Raw genomic sequence first — 14,862 nt, forward strand, 5'->3', positions numbered from 1 at the left:
ACAATTCTTTTCCTGTCATTTGCATGTGTTCCCGTATTTCTGGTATTGGTGCCAGACACCTCTGTTAATTTAGCAAACGGGATCAATTTTCTTGTAATTGAGATGTTAAATTCTAGTTTGCGAATATGTGTATATTTAACCTTTGAATAAAATTCTACTTACTAAAGTTATAAATATCTAAGGTGATATCAGGATGAGTACAGCATTAAGGGACATCAATGGCAATGTTTTCTATAGTTCTGTGGTGAAGGAACTATTTATAAATAATTCTTAAAGCACCTTGCAGTTATTAAAGTAAATTTTAAATAGAATTATGCATTGAATTAACATTATTAAAACAACTTATGTTGCCTACTTTACATTTTCCAGGAACATCATTTACAGCGAGCTATTTCAGCACAGCAAGTATTTAGAGAAAAAAAAGAGAGCATGGTCATTCCAGTTCCTGAGGCAGAGAGCAACGTCAACTATTACAATCGCTTGTACAAAGGAGAGTTTAAACAGCCAAAACAGTTCATTCATATTCAGCGTAAGTTTGTTGATTCATTGTTTTCTGTTTGTAATTTAAGTTTATCTACCAGTGAATATCCTTTCTTTTCTATGCCCAAAGAGATTTTAATTTTTCAGTTCATGCACACTGATTAATAGAAATGTAAAACATTAAAGAATAAAATCTCTGTATGCTTAACATCTGAATTTGCATTAGTTGCATTTGGAACATTTGATGTTTATGTAGATTAGGATTTGGTGTGGTACTTAAACTTTATTATACAACTAAAAGTTGGTGGATTGTTGTACTCAAATTTAAGATTTATTTTTAAAGCCCTGGTGGCTATAATGCTGATTAGGGGTGAGTCTTCAGAAGTTTTTTAGAATTAGATTCTATCCCTCTACCTACATCTAATTTTTATAAAATTCTGTTTCTGCCTCCTTGATACTCTCTTATTTTTCTCCCCATTGTTACTATTTAAATGATCACCATCTCTTGCCTTAGAACTGTTTCACTAACCTCCTGTTAAATTTACTATCCCTCCATCGCCTTTCCTTACCCTCTTCTAATATGCCTTCTCGACAAAGTCCACCAGCACCAGAGTGGTCTTCCTAAAGTGTCAGTCTGATCAAATTATTCTCTGGCTTAAAATCCTGCTCTTCTTTATTGTCTCCAGTAGTTTTCAGCTGATGGTGTAGACAGATGCTGATTGTCTGATTGTGTAAGAAAAAGCCTTGGGTAGCTTGTTAAAATAGAGATTCCAGGGCTCTGCTTCAGGCCTACCTGTATGAGAATCATCGGTATGCATCCTAGTAATAAGTATTTTTAAAAGTTCCCAGGTAATTATGAAACCCCTCCAGATTTAAGACTGACTAGAAGATTGACTGTTTTCCATCTAAGATATACATTTTTTTATTGGTAATCTTTGAAATAAGATTGCATATTAAATTGTTATTGTCCTGGATACAAGTCTAGTTTATCTAAAGAAAATTTGCATTTGTTTCTGCCAAGCATTTAGGGAAACTACCAACATCAGACCACTTTAAAGTTTTCCCTGTTTGTTTTGTTTGTTTTTAGACCATACTGATAGCTTTAGTTCAGGCTACAGACCTGCTTAGAGTTCATTTCTCAGGGGGAGATTTTTCTCTCCTCCTTTCATGTAAGGGCAAGTTGAGAAATGAAGTTCCTTGCTGTTTCTTTCTGCATAGTTGGTTTATTTCTTTATCTTACACTGAGATTGTTACCATTTGGTAGTGTATGTTTATGCAGGAGTATTCTGTTAACCTTGTTAATAGACTCCGGCAGAAAGCTTTTTTTTTCTTTTTAATAGTACATAAAGTCATGGTGCACCTTGTAGCTGGTGGCAGTTTAGATTTCACAGTTCAGTAATAGGCAAATTCTCTACTTTGAATACAAGACCGACCCTTTGTGATTGTTTCCCTGTCTACTCCATTAACCTCATTTCCTGACTGCTCTTCCTCACACTCTCTTAGCCATAGGAACTAACTTGAAATTACTCATATTTGCCTGGTTATTTTACATTTCACATTTCACACTCCCTTGCATGTGCTAGTCAAGTCAGCTTTCACCTCCTGCAACTCACTGAACACCTAACTTCGTTCTGAATCTTATCCTGACTTTTGTCATCCTACTTCTGTTTTTTACTTAATCTCAGTATCTTGTACATCCTCTATTAGAGGACTTGCCATATTTTATTACAATTATTTGTAACCATTCTTTCTCTTCTTTTAGACTAGGAGCTTCTTGAGGGCAAGGATTATGTTTTATTTTCTCTTCATATCTTTAGAGTGAAGTGCATGGCTTATAGATGCACAATAAATAGTCGTTTTTAAATGGCTTTTAAAAGGCTGTTAGGTATCACAACCATTTCCAGAAATTTTTTTTTCTCTTAAGCATTCGAGAGAAATATGATACAGCCATTATTTATGTGACTCTGTATTCTTTGAATCCCTTTAGTTTGTTGCATTTGTCTTACCTGTGTATCAGGAAAGAGCGGGTTCATAATAGGAATTTTAAGTATTTTTCAAGCCAAAGTATCCATTTGTTATTGTTTTGTATTTTAATAACACTGTCGCTGGACATCAGGACCATATGTAAAAACCATTATAGAAAACCAAGAATGAAGAAGTTGCATGTAACCCATCTGGGTCAGGCACATTAGATACAGTAAACATGAAAATTGTGTTGGTTTTTAAATTTCATTTTATTCTGTTACCACAGAAAATAGAATAAAAATAATAGAAAATTATTTTCACTTTCATTTTTTCTCTTTTAGTCTGTCAACATGTGTTCTACATGCTATGCTATATATAAGATCCTATTGCACATATAAATTTTCATACTCCTTTTTCTACTTATATTTTAAGTTTCCCACGTTTGAATATTGTCTGTGATTGTCATTTTCAGTGTCTACTAATTTTCTATCAAATTGATATTTATCACTTTGCTTACTTCTGTGCCTATTACTCGCCTTAAACTTGTCTATACTAAAATTTAAACTCATGTTATCATTGAGATTTTTTTTTCAGGGAAGAGCTTTTTTTTTTTTTTTTTTTTTTTTTTTTAAGTTTATTTATGTTTTTAGTAATCTCGACACCCAATGTGGGGCCTGAACTCACAACCTCAGGATCAAAAGTCAGATGGCTGTTCCAGTTGAGCCAGCCAGGTGCCCACCCCTCAAGGAAGGGCTTTTATTTATTTAAAAAAAATTTTTTTTAATGTTTATTTATTTTTGAGAGAGAGACACACACACACACACACACACACAGAGCGTGAGCAGGGGAGGGGCAGAGAGAGAAGGAGACGCAGAATCTGAAATAGGCTCCAGGCTCTGAGCTGTCAGCACAGACCCTGACGCGGGCTGGAACTCACGAACTGCGAGATCTTGACCTGCCGTACGCAGCCGTACGCTTAACTGACTGAGCCACCCGGGCACTCAAGGGCTTTTAAACATTTTTTTTGAGTTCTGAAATATAAGGAATTACAGAAGATACTGCTCTGGCTTTTTCCTTTTCTTCTTTACATGATAGAGTTGAAAGAATCTCCATTTGCCTGCCTAAGAAAAGACATTGCATAATTGCCACAGTAGGGTAGCTTAGTTCGGGTTCATCACATTGTTTCCCTGAGCTTTGGCAGAAAACTTACTTTATTACTCCACAGTGCTACTAATGTGACTATTACCCGTTTAGAGTTTTTCAAAGATTCTTTTGTCCATCGGATGTACTTTTAACTTTGTATGATTTTTTTAAAGTTTATTTATTTATTTTGAGAGAGAGCATGAGTGGAGGAGGGGCAGAGATAAAGAGTCAGTCAGTCAGTCCCAATCAGGCTCCACGCTCTTCACGCAGAGCCCAACTGGGGCTCCATCTCAAGCGAGCCCAAATGAAGAGTCAGATGCTTAACTGACTGAGCCACCCAGGTGCCCCTAACTTTTCCCTGTGTGTTCTACCACTAGGACACCAGCCTTACTTACCAAAATGAGCTGTTAGAAGTGAAGGTCTGTTCTTTTTCAGGAGCAGAATTTCATCTCACTCACCATACAGCCCGAGAATATGGTTTTAGTACAATTTTCTTTCCATTTCCCCTGACCCTTCATACTTTTCAGCTACAAAATAATGAGCTCCTTGCACCTCTCTGACTTATGCCATATATTGTTATACCTCCATGTTATACCCCTTTACTTCTCTCTTCCATTTGTTAGAATATAACTTATTCTCTGCATCTCATCTCCAGGATTACATTTAACAGCCTTTCCCTGAGCCCCTCCAAGCAGAATTCTTGGCACTGTTTACCTCAAGCCCTCTTGTGTCATACACACCCTCACTGTAGCATGAGCTACCTTTGGTTGTGATTGTTTGTCTTCTGCTGTCTCTCTAGGTTATACCAGTCATTGAGAGCAGGGACTTTTTTTCTTTTAATTTCACTGCCTAGTATAGTACCTAGCATGTGGTTAGGTAAGCAGTGTAATGTTCGCTGAATAAGTAAACGAGTGAATAAATGGATGATTGAAGGTAAAAGTATATACACGTTGGTATTTTTGAGACATTGATCTTGTAGGACTCAAAATTGTACACAGGATCAAACATAAGAACAAAATTATTGGGCTGCCAGGGTGTTCAGTTGGTTGAGTGTCCAACTCTTGATTTCAGCTCAGGTCATGATCTCATGGTTCATGAGTTCAAGCCTGTGTTGGGCTCTGTGCTGACAGTGTGGAGCCTGCTTGGGATTCTCTGTCTGCCTCTCTCTCTCTGCCCCTCCCCCACATTCTCTCTGAAAAATGAACATTGAAAAAAATAAAATTATTTGTGTGTGTAGTGAAATTGAGGACCCATGTGGATCCAAGTTAGAAATGAAAAGTGAGCTCTGTTATTTACAACAGTGTCATTTTAGGCCAAGAAGGAGTTGGGAATGGAATGATACCAGTCTTGATATGGATGCAAGAACTTGGTACCAGTTCTCCATAGTGACCCATACTGGTAATCTGAGGAAGTTATCAGAGCACATTGGAGTAGTCTTTCCAGCATAACAGATGGCGGCATCTTGGAGGCATGTGGTCTTGATACCTAAGATACTGAAACTGTTCCTCACTGGTCAGTTGTGTGACACATGCATAAGATGCTACCTCCATTTTACTTACTGTTACAACAGATTTACTTTGGGTACCTCAACCCAGATGTTATAATTCCTTCATTCCTTTTGGAATTTAAGAACTTCATCAAATTCAGAACCCAAACTTTTCTCCTTAAGGAAATGACTTTGTTTACACCGCAGTAAGTTATTTTGATGTTCCATTATTCCTTTTATTTAATATGGTAATATTTTATAGTTGACATTAAGTATCTCAGAATTTTAGAACATGAAGGAACTTGAGATATTGTTTCAATATTGTTTCGTAAGTGTTCTGAAGTTAATTTCTCTCTAGTTTTGAACTCACCTAAATGGTCTTTGAAAATAAGACTCCTTATCTTGTTTTGAAAGGAAAGGTCTCTTCCTCTTCTCCCTGCACTGCACCTACACACACAGATCAGTAGACTGTCTCAGCTGCTTCTTGGCTGAAAGAGGAGAGTTCAGGAGGAAGGATAGGTGGGAGGTAGCACCTCCTCATTCTCTGTTGGACAGGCAGAGGAACTCACCAAAAGGAGATTGAAGTCTGCTATTTGTATCTGCAGCCAGGATAGTAAAGCCCTAGGAAAGTGCCTGTCGTTGTGTGTATGCTCCTATATACCTTAGTACACGTGAAGGTGGCTTCTTCTCAGTCTGATAAAGGTGACCATTGTCAAGTCTACATTAGGAAAAGAAGAAAAATTCCACTTATTCAATATAAAGTAGACCTGTATGTTCCACTAGGTTTTCAGCAAGAGTGAGATAGATGCTGGCCTAACATTCGACTTCAGTCTCATTATCCTTGCAATGCTCTTTGCTATTCTTTTAACAAAAATGATGACCTTTTACCCTGGTGGGACAAACATGTTTTGATTGGAGAATCCAAATGAAGAGCACTTTGTTTATACAGTAAAACTTCTTGGTGAAAAGGATGCATTCTAGGAACATCACTTTTTGTAAAAATGTTGCCAGGTATGTGTAAAGCAGTTAAATTGAGCACACATCTCATGAAATGAATCACGCATTCAGATAAATAAATATTAGAAAAAAAGTGCCACAAGTATAGAAGTGGATTGTGGAGAACACATTCCAGGTGAAGCTAGATCCCAGGTTCAGGTGATTGGAGGCATGGTAACAGGGACAGTGAGCCAGGCCAGGCCTCGAGGACAACCCACATTCAGATCAACTGGTTGTAAGGATCTTTCTCCTCAGGATTGTGCTGAGTCTCCTTAGGTAAAGCTGTGGGCATGAAGGCTGAAATGTAGAGCAGTACCTGGAGAGCTACTAATCTAGGAAGGAGGAAGAAACCCAAAACTCAAAAGTATTAAAGTAATGCCAGGTGTTTTGGGAAAAAGCAAAATAATCATTGGTGGTCTGGGTAGAGAGATAAAAATGAGTACAAAGAGAGTGCCCCTTGAGCCTTTATGCGTTTATTTATGCCCACTATTAAAAAATTTGAAAAATTGGGGTGACTTTGAGTAAAATACAGCATCACAGATTAAAGAACTTGGTTAAAGATTCAGGAGAAAACAAAGAGGTAAATTTGATGCATAGTAGTGCATATTTTAGGCATGATGTAATTAATAGACAAAGCAAAAAAGTGAGATTGGTTTTAAGGTGCATATTTCAGTGCATGTTTCGTGGCACTGAAGCATTTAGAACCTCCTGTGGGGCCACACAAAGAAGATACTGTGATATAACCCAGCACACCAGATTTTGTTAATAGGTGTTACCAGAAATAAGCTTTCAGCATATTCACCTAGCAGGTAGCATCTCCACGGAAGATTCTTCAGTGACACCACACTGCCCTGAGTGTTGGCGCTTTGTAGGATTTTGTCTCTCTCCCTATCTACCACCAAAAACTAAATTTCCTTCCATTTTACCCCACTGGTATAATTTAATGGGCTCCCTACCCATAAAAGTACTTTTTTATATGCTTATTTTCTGAAAATTTTAATAGAAGACTAAACTTTTCTTTCCACAGTTATGGGTAAAATGCTTAGTAACATAGCTGACCTGTACCGATTGCTGTGCCCAGGTCCTGTCAGTGTTTTACATATATTATGTCACTTATGCCTCAAAGGTACTTTATGAGGTACTTTCTTTTTAAAGAAAGATTACAAAAAGAGCCCAAAGTAATGGAGCTAGCAAGTGGAAGAGTCAGAATTGGAACCAGGCCTTCTGGCTCTAGGGTGTGCCTGTTTAACTCTGGTATACTGTTTTTTCAGTCATGGCTCATGGTTCTAAGATGCAGATACTGATACATGTTAAAACAAATCCATTTCCATTCAAATGTGGTTGATGATAGAATCAACAATGGGAGTAAAGGATTCGTTTTTTCCATTAGTTTTGTGTGTATGTGATGGATAAATTGCAGGATAGAGGATAGGTTGTCAGCTGATAGAAAAGGAAATCCTGGGCTTGGGGTGCCTGGGTGGCTTAGTTGATGAAGTGTCTGACTTCAGCTCAGGTTATGGTCTCCCAGCTTGTCAGTTTGAGCCCTGGGTAGGGCTTTGGATTCTGTGTCTCCCTCTCTCTCTGCCCCTCCCCTGCTCATGCTCTTTTTCTCAAAAATAAACAAAGATGAAAAAGAATTAAATAAATAAAGTGTTAATTGCAGAAAAGAATAGTAATCCCAGGATGCCTGATTGGCTCAGTCAGTAGAGCGTGTGAGTCTTGATCTCAAGAGTCTTGAGTTTGAGACCCATGTTGGGCATAGAGATTACTTGAAAAAAAAAAAATCATAATAATAATCCCATCTTGCAAAGGTAAGCAACAGAGGTAAAAGTTGTCTTCCCTTTTTTCCAAATTTGTGTGATGTGTATGTATGTATATATGTATAGGTCTGTTGTTTTTGCTTTTTTTTTTTTTTTTTTTTTTTTACTTACTGTCAATAAGCATTTTCCAAGTCATTAACTAGCTTTAATAATTTTCAAAGCTATATAATATTGCAAGGAATTTGTTATACATCCTTCAGTAGTCAGCAGGAATCTAAGAAAGCAAGCCAATACTGAAGGTTTTTATTTGTTTACACTTTAATTAACAAGGAGTTCTAGACCCAGGATTATTTGTGGTTTTGTTATTAGTAAAATACAACTTTGTGTATTAGTAAATCTTGGCAAATTAGTAATTTCATTAGTAAAATATAATTTGCATTTTAAGGAGAAACAGGATTTTAGGCTTTGAAAAAATTAATTTTTTTTTTTTTTAAAAGCTAGTGCACAGTGAACTCTTTTTAGATAAAGCCTAATTTACTTCAGATGATGCTTTGCGTTCAATTGTCATGTCTCTTCAGGCTATTCCTTAGTGTTTTTGTGCTTCATACCACGACATTTTTTAGTATGGGCCAGGTATTTGGTAGAATGTTCCTCAGTTTGGGTCAGCCTGTTTCCTCATGACTTGTTTCGGGTTAAAATGGGGGTGGTGGTGGTGGTGGTGGTGGTGGTGGTGGTGGTGGTTTTATTGTGGTAAAAAATATAACATGTTCTCTCTTAATTTGTAAGTCTGTATCACAGTATTGTTAACTATATGCACATTGTTATTCAACAGATCTTTAGAAGTTTTTCATTTTGCCTTACTGAAATTCTGTACTCATTGAACAACTCCCCTGTTATACCCTCCCCTCAACCCCCGACAACCACCATTCTACTTTTTGTTTCAATGAATTTGACTACTTTAGTTACCTCATGTAAGTGGAATCATGTGTATTTGTCTTTTTGTGACTGGCTTATTTCAGTTAGCATAATGTCCTCAAGGTTCATCCATATTGTAGCATATGACAAGATTTCATTCTTTTTTAAAGCTGAATAATACCTCATTGTATGTGTATATCACATTTTGTTTGTCCATTCATCTGTTGATTCTACCTCCTGGCTGTTGTAAATAATATTGCAGTGAACATGGGTCTTCGCATATATATCCCTTTGAGATCCTATTTTCAGTTCTTTTGGATATATACCTGGAAGAGTAATTGCTGGATCACATAGTGGTTGTATTTTTGAGGAACCTCCCTAGTGTTACACACAGTAGCTACAGTATTTTACCATCCTACCAACAATGTGCAACATTCCAATGTCTGCACGTTCACACCAAGTGTGATTTTTGTTTGTTTTTTGTTTGTTTTTTAGAGTGGCCATCCTAATGATGGTATCTCATTGTGATTTTGATTTGTAATTCCCTAGTGGCTAGTGATGTTGGGCTGCTTTTCATATGCTTGTTGGCTATGTGTATATCTTTGGAGAAATGTCTCTTCAGATCCTTTGCATTTTTTTTAATTGGGATGGTTTGTTGTTGTTTAGGAGTTCTTGATGTATTTTGGATATTAACCTCTTATCAGATATATGGTTTGAAACTATTTTCTCCCATTCCATAGGTTGCCTTTTCACTCTCCTGATTGTTAACTGTGCTTTGCAGAAGTTTTTAAGTTTGATGCAATCCCATTTGTTGTTGTTGCTTGTGCTTTTGGTATCATCTGGAAGAAATCATAACTAAACCTAGTATTATGAAGCTTTTCCTGTGTATTTTCTTTTAAGAGTTTTATAGTTACAGGTCTTGTGTTTAAGTCTTTAATTCATTTTGAGTTAATATTTGTACATAATGTAAGAAGGCTTGTCTTAATGTTTTTTGCATGTGGATTGCAGTTTTCCCAGCACCATATGAGACTGTCCTTTCTCCATTGTGTAGTCTTGACACCCTTTTTGATCATCTTGTGAGGGTTTATTTCATGATTCTCTGATCCCGTTGGTCTGCAAGTCTCTTAATGCCTATACACTAATTTGATTATTGTAGTTTTGTAATATGTTTTGAAATCTGAAATGTATGGGTTTTTTTTTTAAGTTTATTTATTTATTTTGGGAGAGACAGAAACAGCGCAAGCAGGGGAGGGGCAGAGAGAGGGAGAAGGAGAGGGGGAGAGAGAGAGAGAGAGAGAGAGAGAGAGAGAATCCCAATCAGGCTCTGCACCATCAGTGCCTGATGAGGGGCTTGAACTCACAAACTGTGAGACCGTGACCTGAGCTAAAACCAAGAGTCAGAAGCTTATTTAGCTTGGTGAAATCTTATTTGGCAAAGAGTCTCTCTAGTAAAGGAAATTAGTTATTCATTGCCCTCCAGTTTATGTTTTACACGTTTGGAATTTTTCAAATCTTTTAGGATTTCTATTTCAAAACTTTATGATATCTGTACTAAGCTTAATTTCCTGGTCCACTCAATGCTTTGCTAAAATTAAATCTATAAGAATATTGGTATTTAATTTCTCATGTTTCCAACTGTTTAGTGCGCTATGAAGATACATTCTTTTTCTTTGACTTATTTATTATTTATACTATTAGCTATTAATAGCATGTATATTTTTGCACATATAATTGTAGAATTAATTTGTACTGGTTAAGCTAAGATACTGTCTGCATCCAGATGTCTAAGTGAGGCTTTTGCCCTCATTTTGTATTTGTTGAATGATTCATTGAGAGTGAATGAGAAAGAGATGAGGTCTGAACAGAAAGTAGGGGAGAATCTCAGGTAGAACGCAGAGATCACTGACTCAGAATATTTTTTTAAAACACAAAATTGTTTTCACAAAGTAATACGGTTTTGTTTTTAATAGGTAATGCATTTAGATGATTTCAAAATAGAAAGTATATGAAAAACAGCCTCCAGTCACCCTCCCCTTATAAGAAACTACTTTTTTTAGGCTATGTTTTCTTTTAGGGTTTTGTTATGCAAATTCAAGCACTTAAGAATTTATATTTTTATACCCCTTTTACACAAAAGTTAACATACTATGTGTACATTTTGGCACTTGATTTTTTTTTTTTTCTTTTTTGTAAGAATATAGTCTGGAAACTAGCCCATATCAACATGTAGAATGTGTCCTCATTTCTGTTTTACTGCTGCATAATAGTTCTTTGTGTTTGGTTGTGCAAGATTATTATCCCATTTCCTATAGAAGGGAACTTGGATTGTTTTCCAGTCTTTTGTTATTGCAAATAGTGCTTCTGTGAAGAACTGTGAACATACAGAATTTCATAAAGGTGTGATTATATGTATTCCAGAAATTGCCAAGTTGCTTTCTATAGGAGTTCTACAGTTTTACACTTCCACTAGCAATGCATTATAGTGCTATTTCATCACAGCCTGGTCAAAAGACTGCCTTAGAATTTTTTAATTTTTTCCAAGTCTGATAGGTGAGAGATGATATACCTCAGTGCATTATTCTTTTAAATAAATTATTTTGGAAAAATTTCAGATTTATAGAAAAGTTGCAAAGGTAGTATTCTTTTATACCTCTCACCCAGTTTCAGTTTCCTCTAATACTGTCGGGCATTACTGTGGCACCTGGTGTCAAACCTAAGAAACCAATATTGGAACATCATTGTTGATCAAAATCCAGACTTTAGTTTCTTTTAGTGTAGTTTTAATTTGGATTTCTTACTATGAATGAGGTTGAGTGTTTTTTCTTACTTTTAAAGGAGCCATTAACATTTTTATCTTCTGAATTGTTACTGTCCTTTACCCAAGTTTCCTACTGAGTTGTTAGAAAACAAGAGAGGAATGGTCTGAAGGAGAAGAGAGAAGACTAGGGGACTTTCTTTTTAAACCATCGTTACATCATTTAGGTCCTATCTAATATCATTAGGCTGTAGTCCTTCTCTGATGATGGAAATCTCTCCATGAAACTCTCAAAGAATCCACTTTCCCATTCTCATAGTTTGTGGTTCCCATAGTTGTCATCTTTGCTACTAATTTTGACTAGTAATACTTGTTATTTATTTAAATATGAGTTTTTCAGAGTGGGAGAGGGATATAGTTGGCTAGTCAGTGGAAGGACTAAAAATAATCCTGATTATAGTATAAACCTGGTTTGGTTTTTTTGTTTGTTTTGGAGGGGGCAGTAGAGAGACTTGGATCAGCATGTGATCTTGTAGAAATGGTCTTGGACTCTTCTGCACTTTGTTTTATTTGTACATTGGGTAAGGAATATAAGTAAGGTCTGTAGCTGAGTCTTATAATTGTGGGAAATCTTGGAGACTTAAAGTCAAGAGTTCTGGCTATATCTGCATTCATGATCTCTTGGTACTCTATTGAGAACTGCTGAGCTTGGAGGTTATTAGAACCTTGGAGAGCTCCAAGCAGAGGCGATGTTGCTTCCGAACTTTGAGATACACTAAGCTGTCATCAGCTGTCTTTGAAAGTTACTTGAAGTCTGAGACCTTAAAAATTTACAAATTTTAAAAATTCAGCGTATTTCAAATTAGGCATAAGTAAAGTTTATGATCTTTAAGAGCAAGGACTTGGGTTTAGATCAGAGGTTCTCATAAAGTTGCTCATCATCACTTGGGAACTTGTTAAAAATGAAAATTAGCAAGCTCTCCTCTAGATCTGCTGAGTCAGAAACTGGTGGCCAAGTTCAACAATCTGTTTTAACAAGCCATCCAGATAATTCTGGTGAATGTTAAAGTTTGAGAAACACTGGTTTAAAGGCTTGGCTGATACTCATGTAAAGGAGAAACTTGTGAGCGTTTGTCAGATCCCTGGACTTCCTTAGGTTTAAGAAGTATGTATGGAATCCCAGGAAGGTGTTTTATTTGAACTGCTTCCTAGTTCATAGGTCTACCTAGTCAGAGCCCACTTTAATGTATACTAGGTTCTATTTAACTGAGGTTTAGGTAGGTATACGATAGCATTGCTGATGTAAGACTTGTAAAACTGTTCAATTCTGCTTTTTTAAAAAAATAATACACATGTTATATATGTGCATGCAGCTTCATGGCTGTATAGTTCTGACTCCTTATTCTGCTATATAAAGGTGGATTTGGATCATAGAGCCCTCTATCCAGACTCATTATTGATAATTTCTATCTCTTGTAGTTAAGCATATTCCCTGTGTATATTTCTGCTCTTCTCTCTGGGATGTCCTTGTATCTACCTTTTTTTATGCCTTATGGCACTGATATTTATTCCAGTTTAGAAGGGAGCCTGTCATACATGTTGTACTTGAGGTGCAGACAGTATTGGTTGTTACCAGGTTCATTGGATCAATAAACATAATTTTGGAAAGTTGTATGGAAAGGAAATGCAGAGTTGGAAGAAGAGATACACCAATGAATTTATAAGTAAATGGCACTCTTAGAAAGTGGTGTTGTTAATACTTTCAAAGAAGGGCCTTTGCAAACAAGGTGCACTTGTACCTAGGTCTTATTTTGTTGCCTGAACTAAAGGGATCAGATATTGGCAAATAGTTTCCAGAAGTTAACACTTACGAAGTTTAAAGATGCATGAAAGTAGGGGCTTAGTTTATACAAATGAGGGTTGCTTCCTTTTACAATAAAAAAGTACCACTGATAATTCATAGGTAAATGTTGGAAGTGTTCTCGACCCGAAATAACTTTTAAGTAAAAAACTCTATTAGAGTTTGTTCTCTTTTTAATTTTTAATGTTTGTTTTTTTAACAAATCCTTGAGTACCTAATACATTTGGTTCACAACAGCTGGTTTGATATGCATGATATTTGCTTATTAAATGTAATTTATAAGCTTAAACATTTAAGTCCAAAGTGCAACAAAAACAATCTTTTGATTTATCTATATTTTTGCTCCCTTTGAAATTCAAAGAATTTTTCATTACTGCTGTTATGATTAGAAGGGTTTAATTTCATGTCTGTGGTGTAATGGGGTAAGTTCTGAGCCCTATGAATCAAAACCCTAAAACCTGTGCTCAACTCACCAAGGTTCTTAACCTCTCACAGTTTTCTGATCTGTAAGATAAGGTATTTCCAGCTCTAAATTATGTTACTTTTTAAATTGTCTTAACATGTAAATTAGCTGATACATCTGATCTTTACCTTACTTTTTTTGTTTTGTATTGTTTTTTAATATGACTGCAGCACTGGTTTATTAGAGAAAAAGGTGGTAGGGAAGAGGAAAGGGAAGATTTGAAAGAGGGAAAAAATTCAGAATAGATTTCAGGAATAAGAAAAAACTTCCTAAAAATGAAAACTATCTAGATTTTACTTTATGACGCTGAGATTTTTACTTTATTAAAATATTGCTTGAGTAACCTTAGTTATATAATTTTCTCCCACACCTGGTGTTTTTCCACCAACATGAGGAAAAGGAATCATGTGATTAATTGAACACCTGGGTTCTGGTCTGTGCCTACCCTTAGGAACTGTTAATTTTTAAGACTTTTACCTCTGTTTACTAGAAAAGAGTAACTGCTATATAATTTGAGTAAAGCTAATTAGAGTCTAGATATCCCGGCACATCTCTGTTTGTTCTAGTTTTTTCTTCTTGACAAATTGCACAGAGGTTTAAAAAAAAAAATTCTCAGTAAGCATTTAATCTGGGCATCCATTGTCCTCCTTTCTATTGTTTAGTACCTAGCAAATTATAGACCCTCAACAGTACATGTTCAGTTCTGAGAAAAATCAGCTTGTAAGGAAAGGACTCTGAAAGAGTAGTAATAAATACTGTCTCCATATTCACTACCTTTAGTGTTTACAGTCTCTTTATTTTATATTTTATATTACAGTCTCTTTATTTTCTTTGATTCCTGTCCAGAACACAAGGAACTTTAGGTTAAAAATGTTTCCTAATAAAAATGGAGTAATTTTGATGCTAAAAAATTTTAAATCAGGAATTGCTATTCTCATTTATATCACTTTATCCATTTGGAAAACTGTTTTAAATCTGAATTTTGCTTACAGTGTGCTGCTATATCAAATTAGAATATGTGTGTGCCTGAGTGAATTT

At 35.9% G+C, this 14,862-nt stretch overlaps 1 protein-coding gene across 3 annotated transcripts in view; it reads left to right on the forward strand.

Annotated features, from left to right (window-relative positions):
• EPC2 (enhancer of polycomb homolog 2) overlaps positions 1-14,862 on the forward strand; it is a 118,918-nt gene that overhangs the window by 47,484 nt on the left and 56,572 nt on the right. For all 3 annotated transcript variants that reach the window (XM_015068378.3, XM_015068379.3, XM_015068377.3), the window contains exon 2: positions 370-529. In XM_015068378.3, the coding sequence (XP_014923864.1) occupies positions 370-529 (160 nt within the window). The remainder of the gene's footprint in view (positions 1-369; positions 530-14,862) is intronic.

Source organism: Acinonyx jubatus, chromosome C1, assembly GCF_027475565.1.
Source record: "Acinonyx jubatus isolate Ajub_Pintada_27869175 chromosome C1, VMU_Ajub_asm_v1.0, whole genome shotgun sequence".
NCBI classification, from domain to species: Eukaryota; Metazoa; Chordata; class Mammalia; order Carnivora; family Felidae; genus Acinonyx; species Acinonyx jubatus.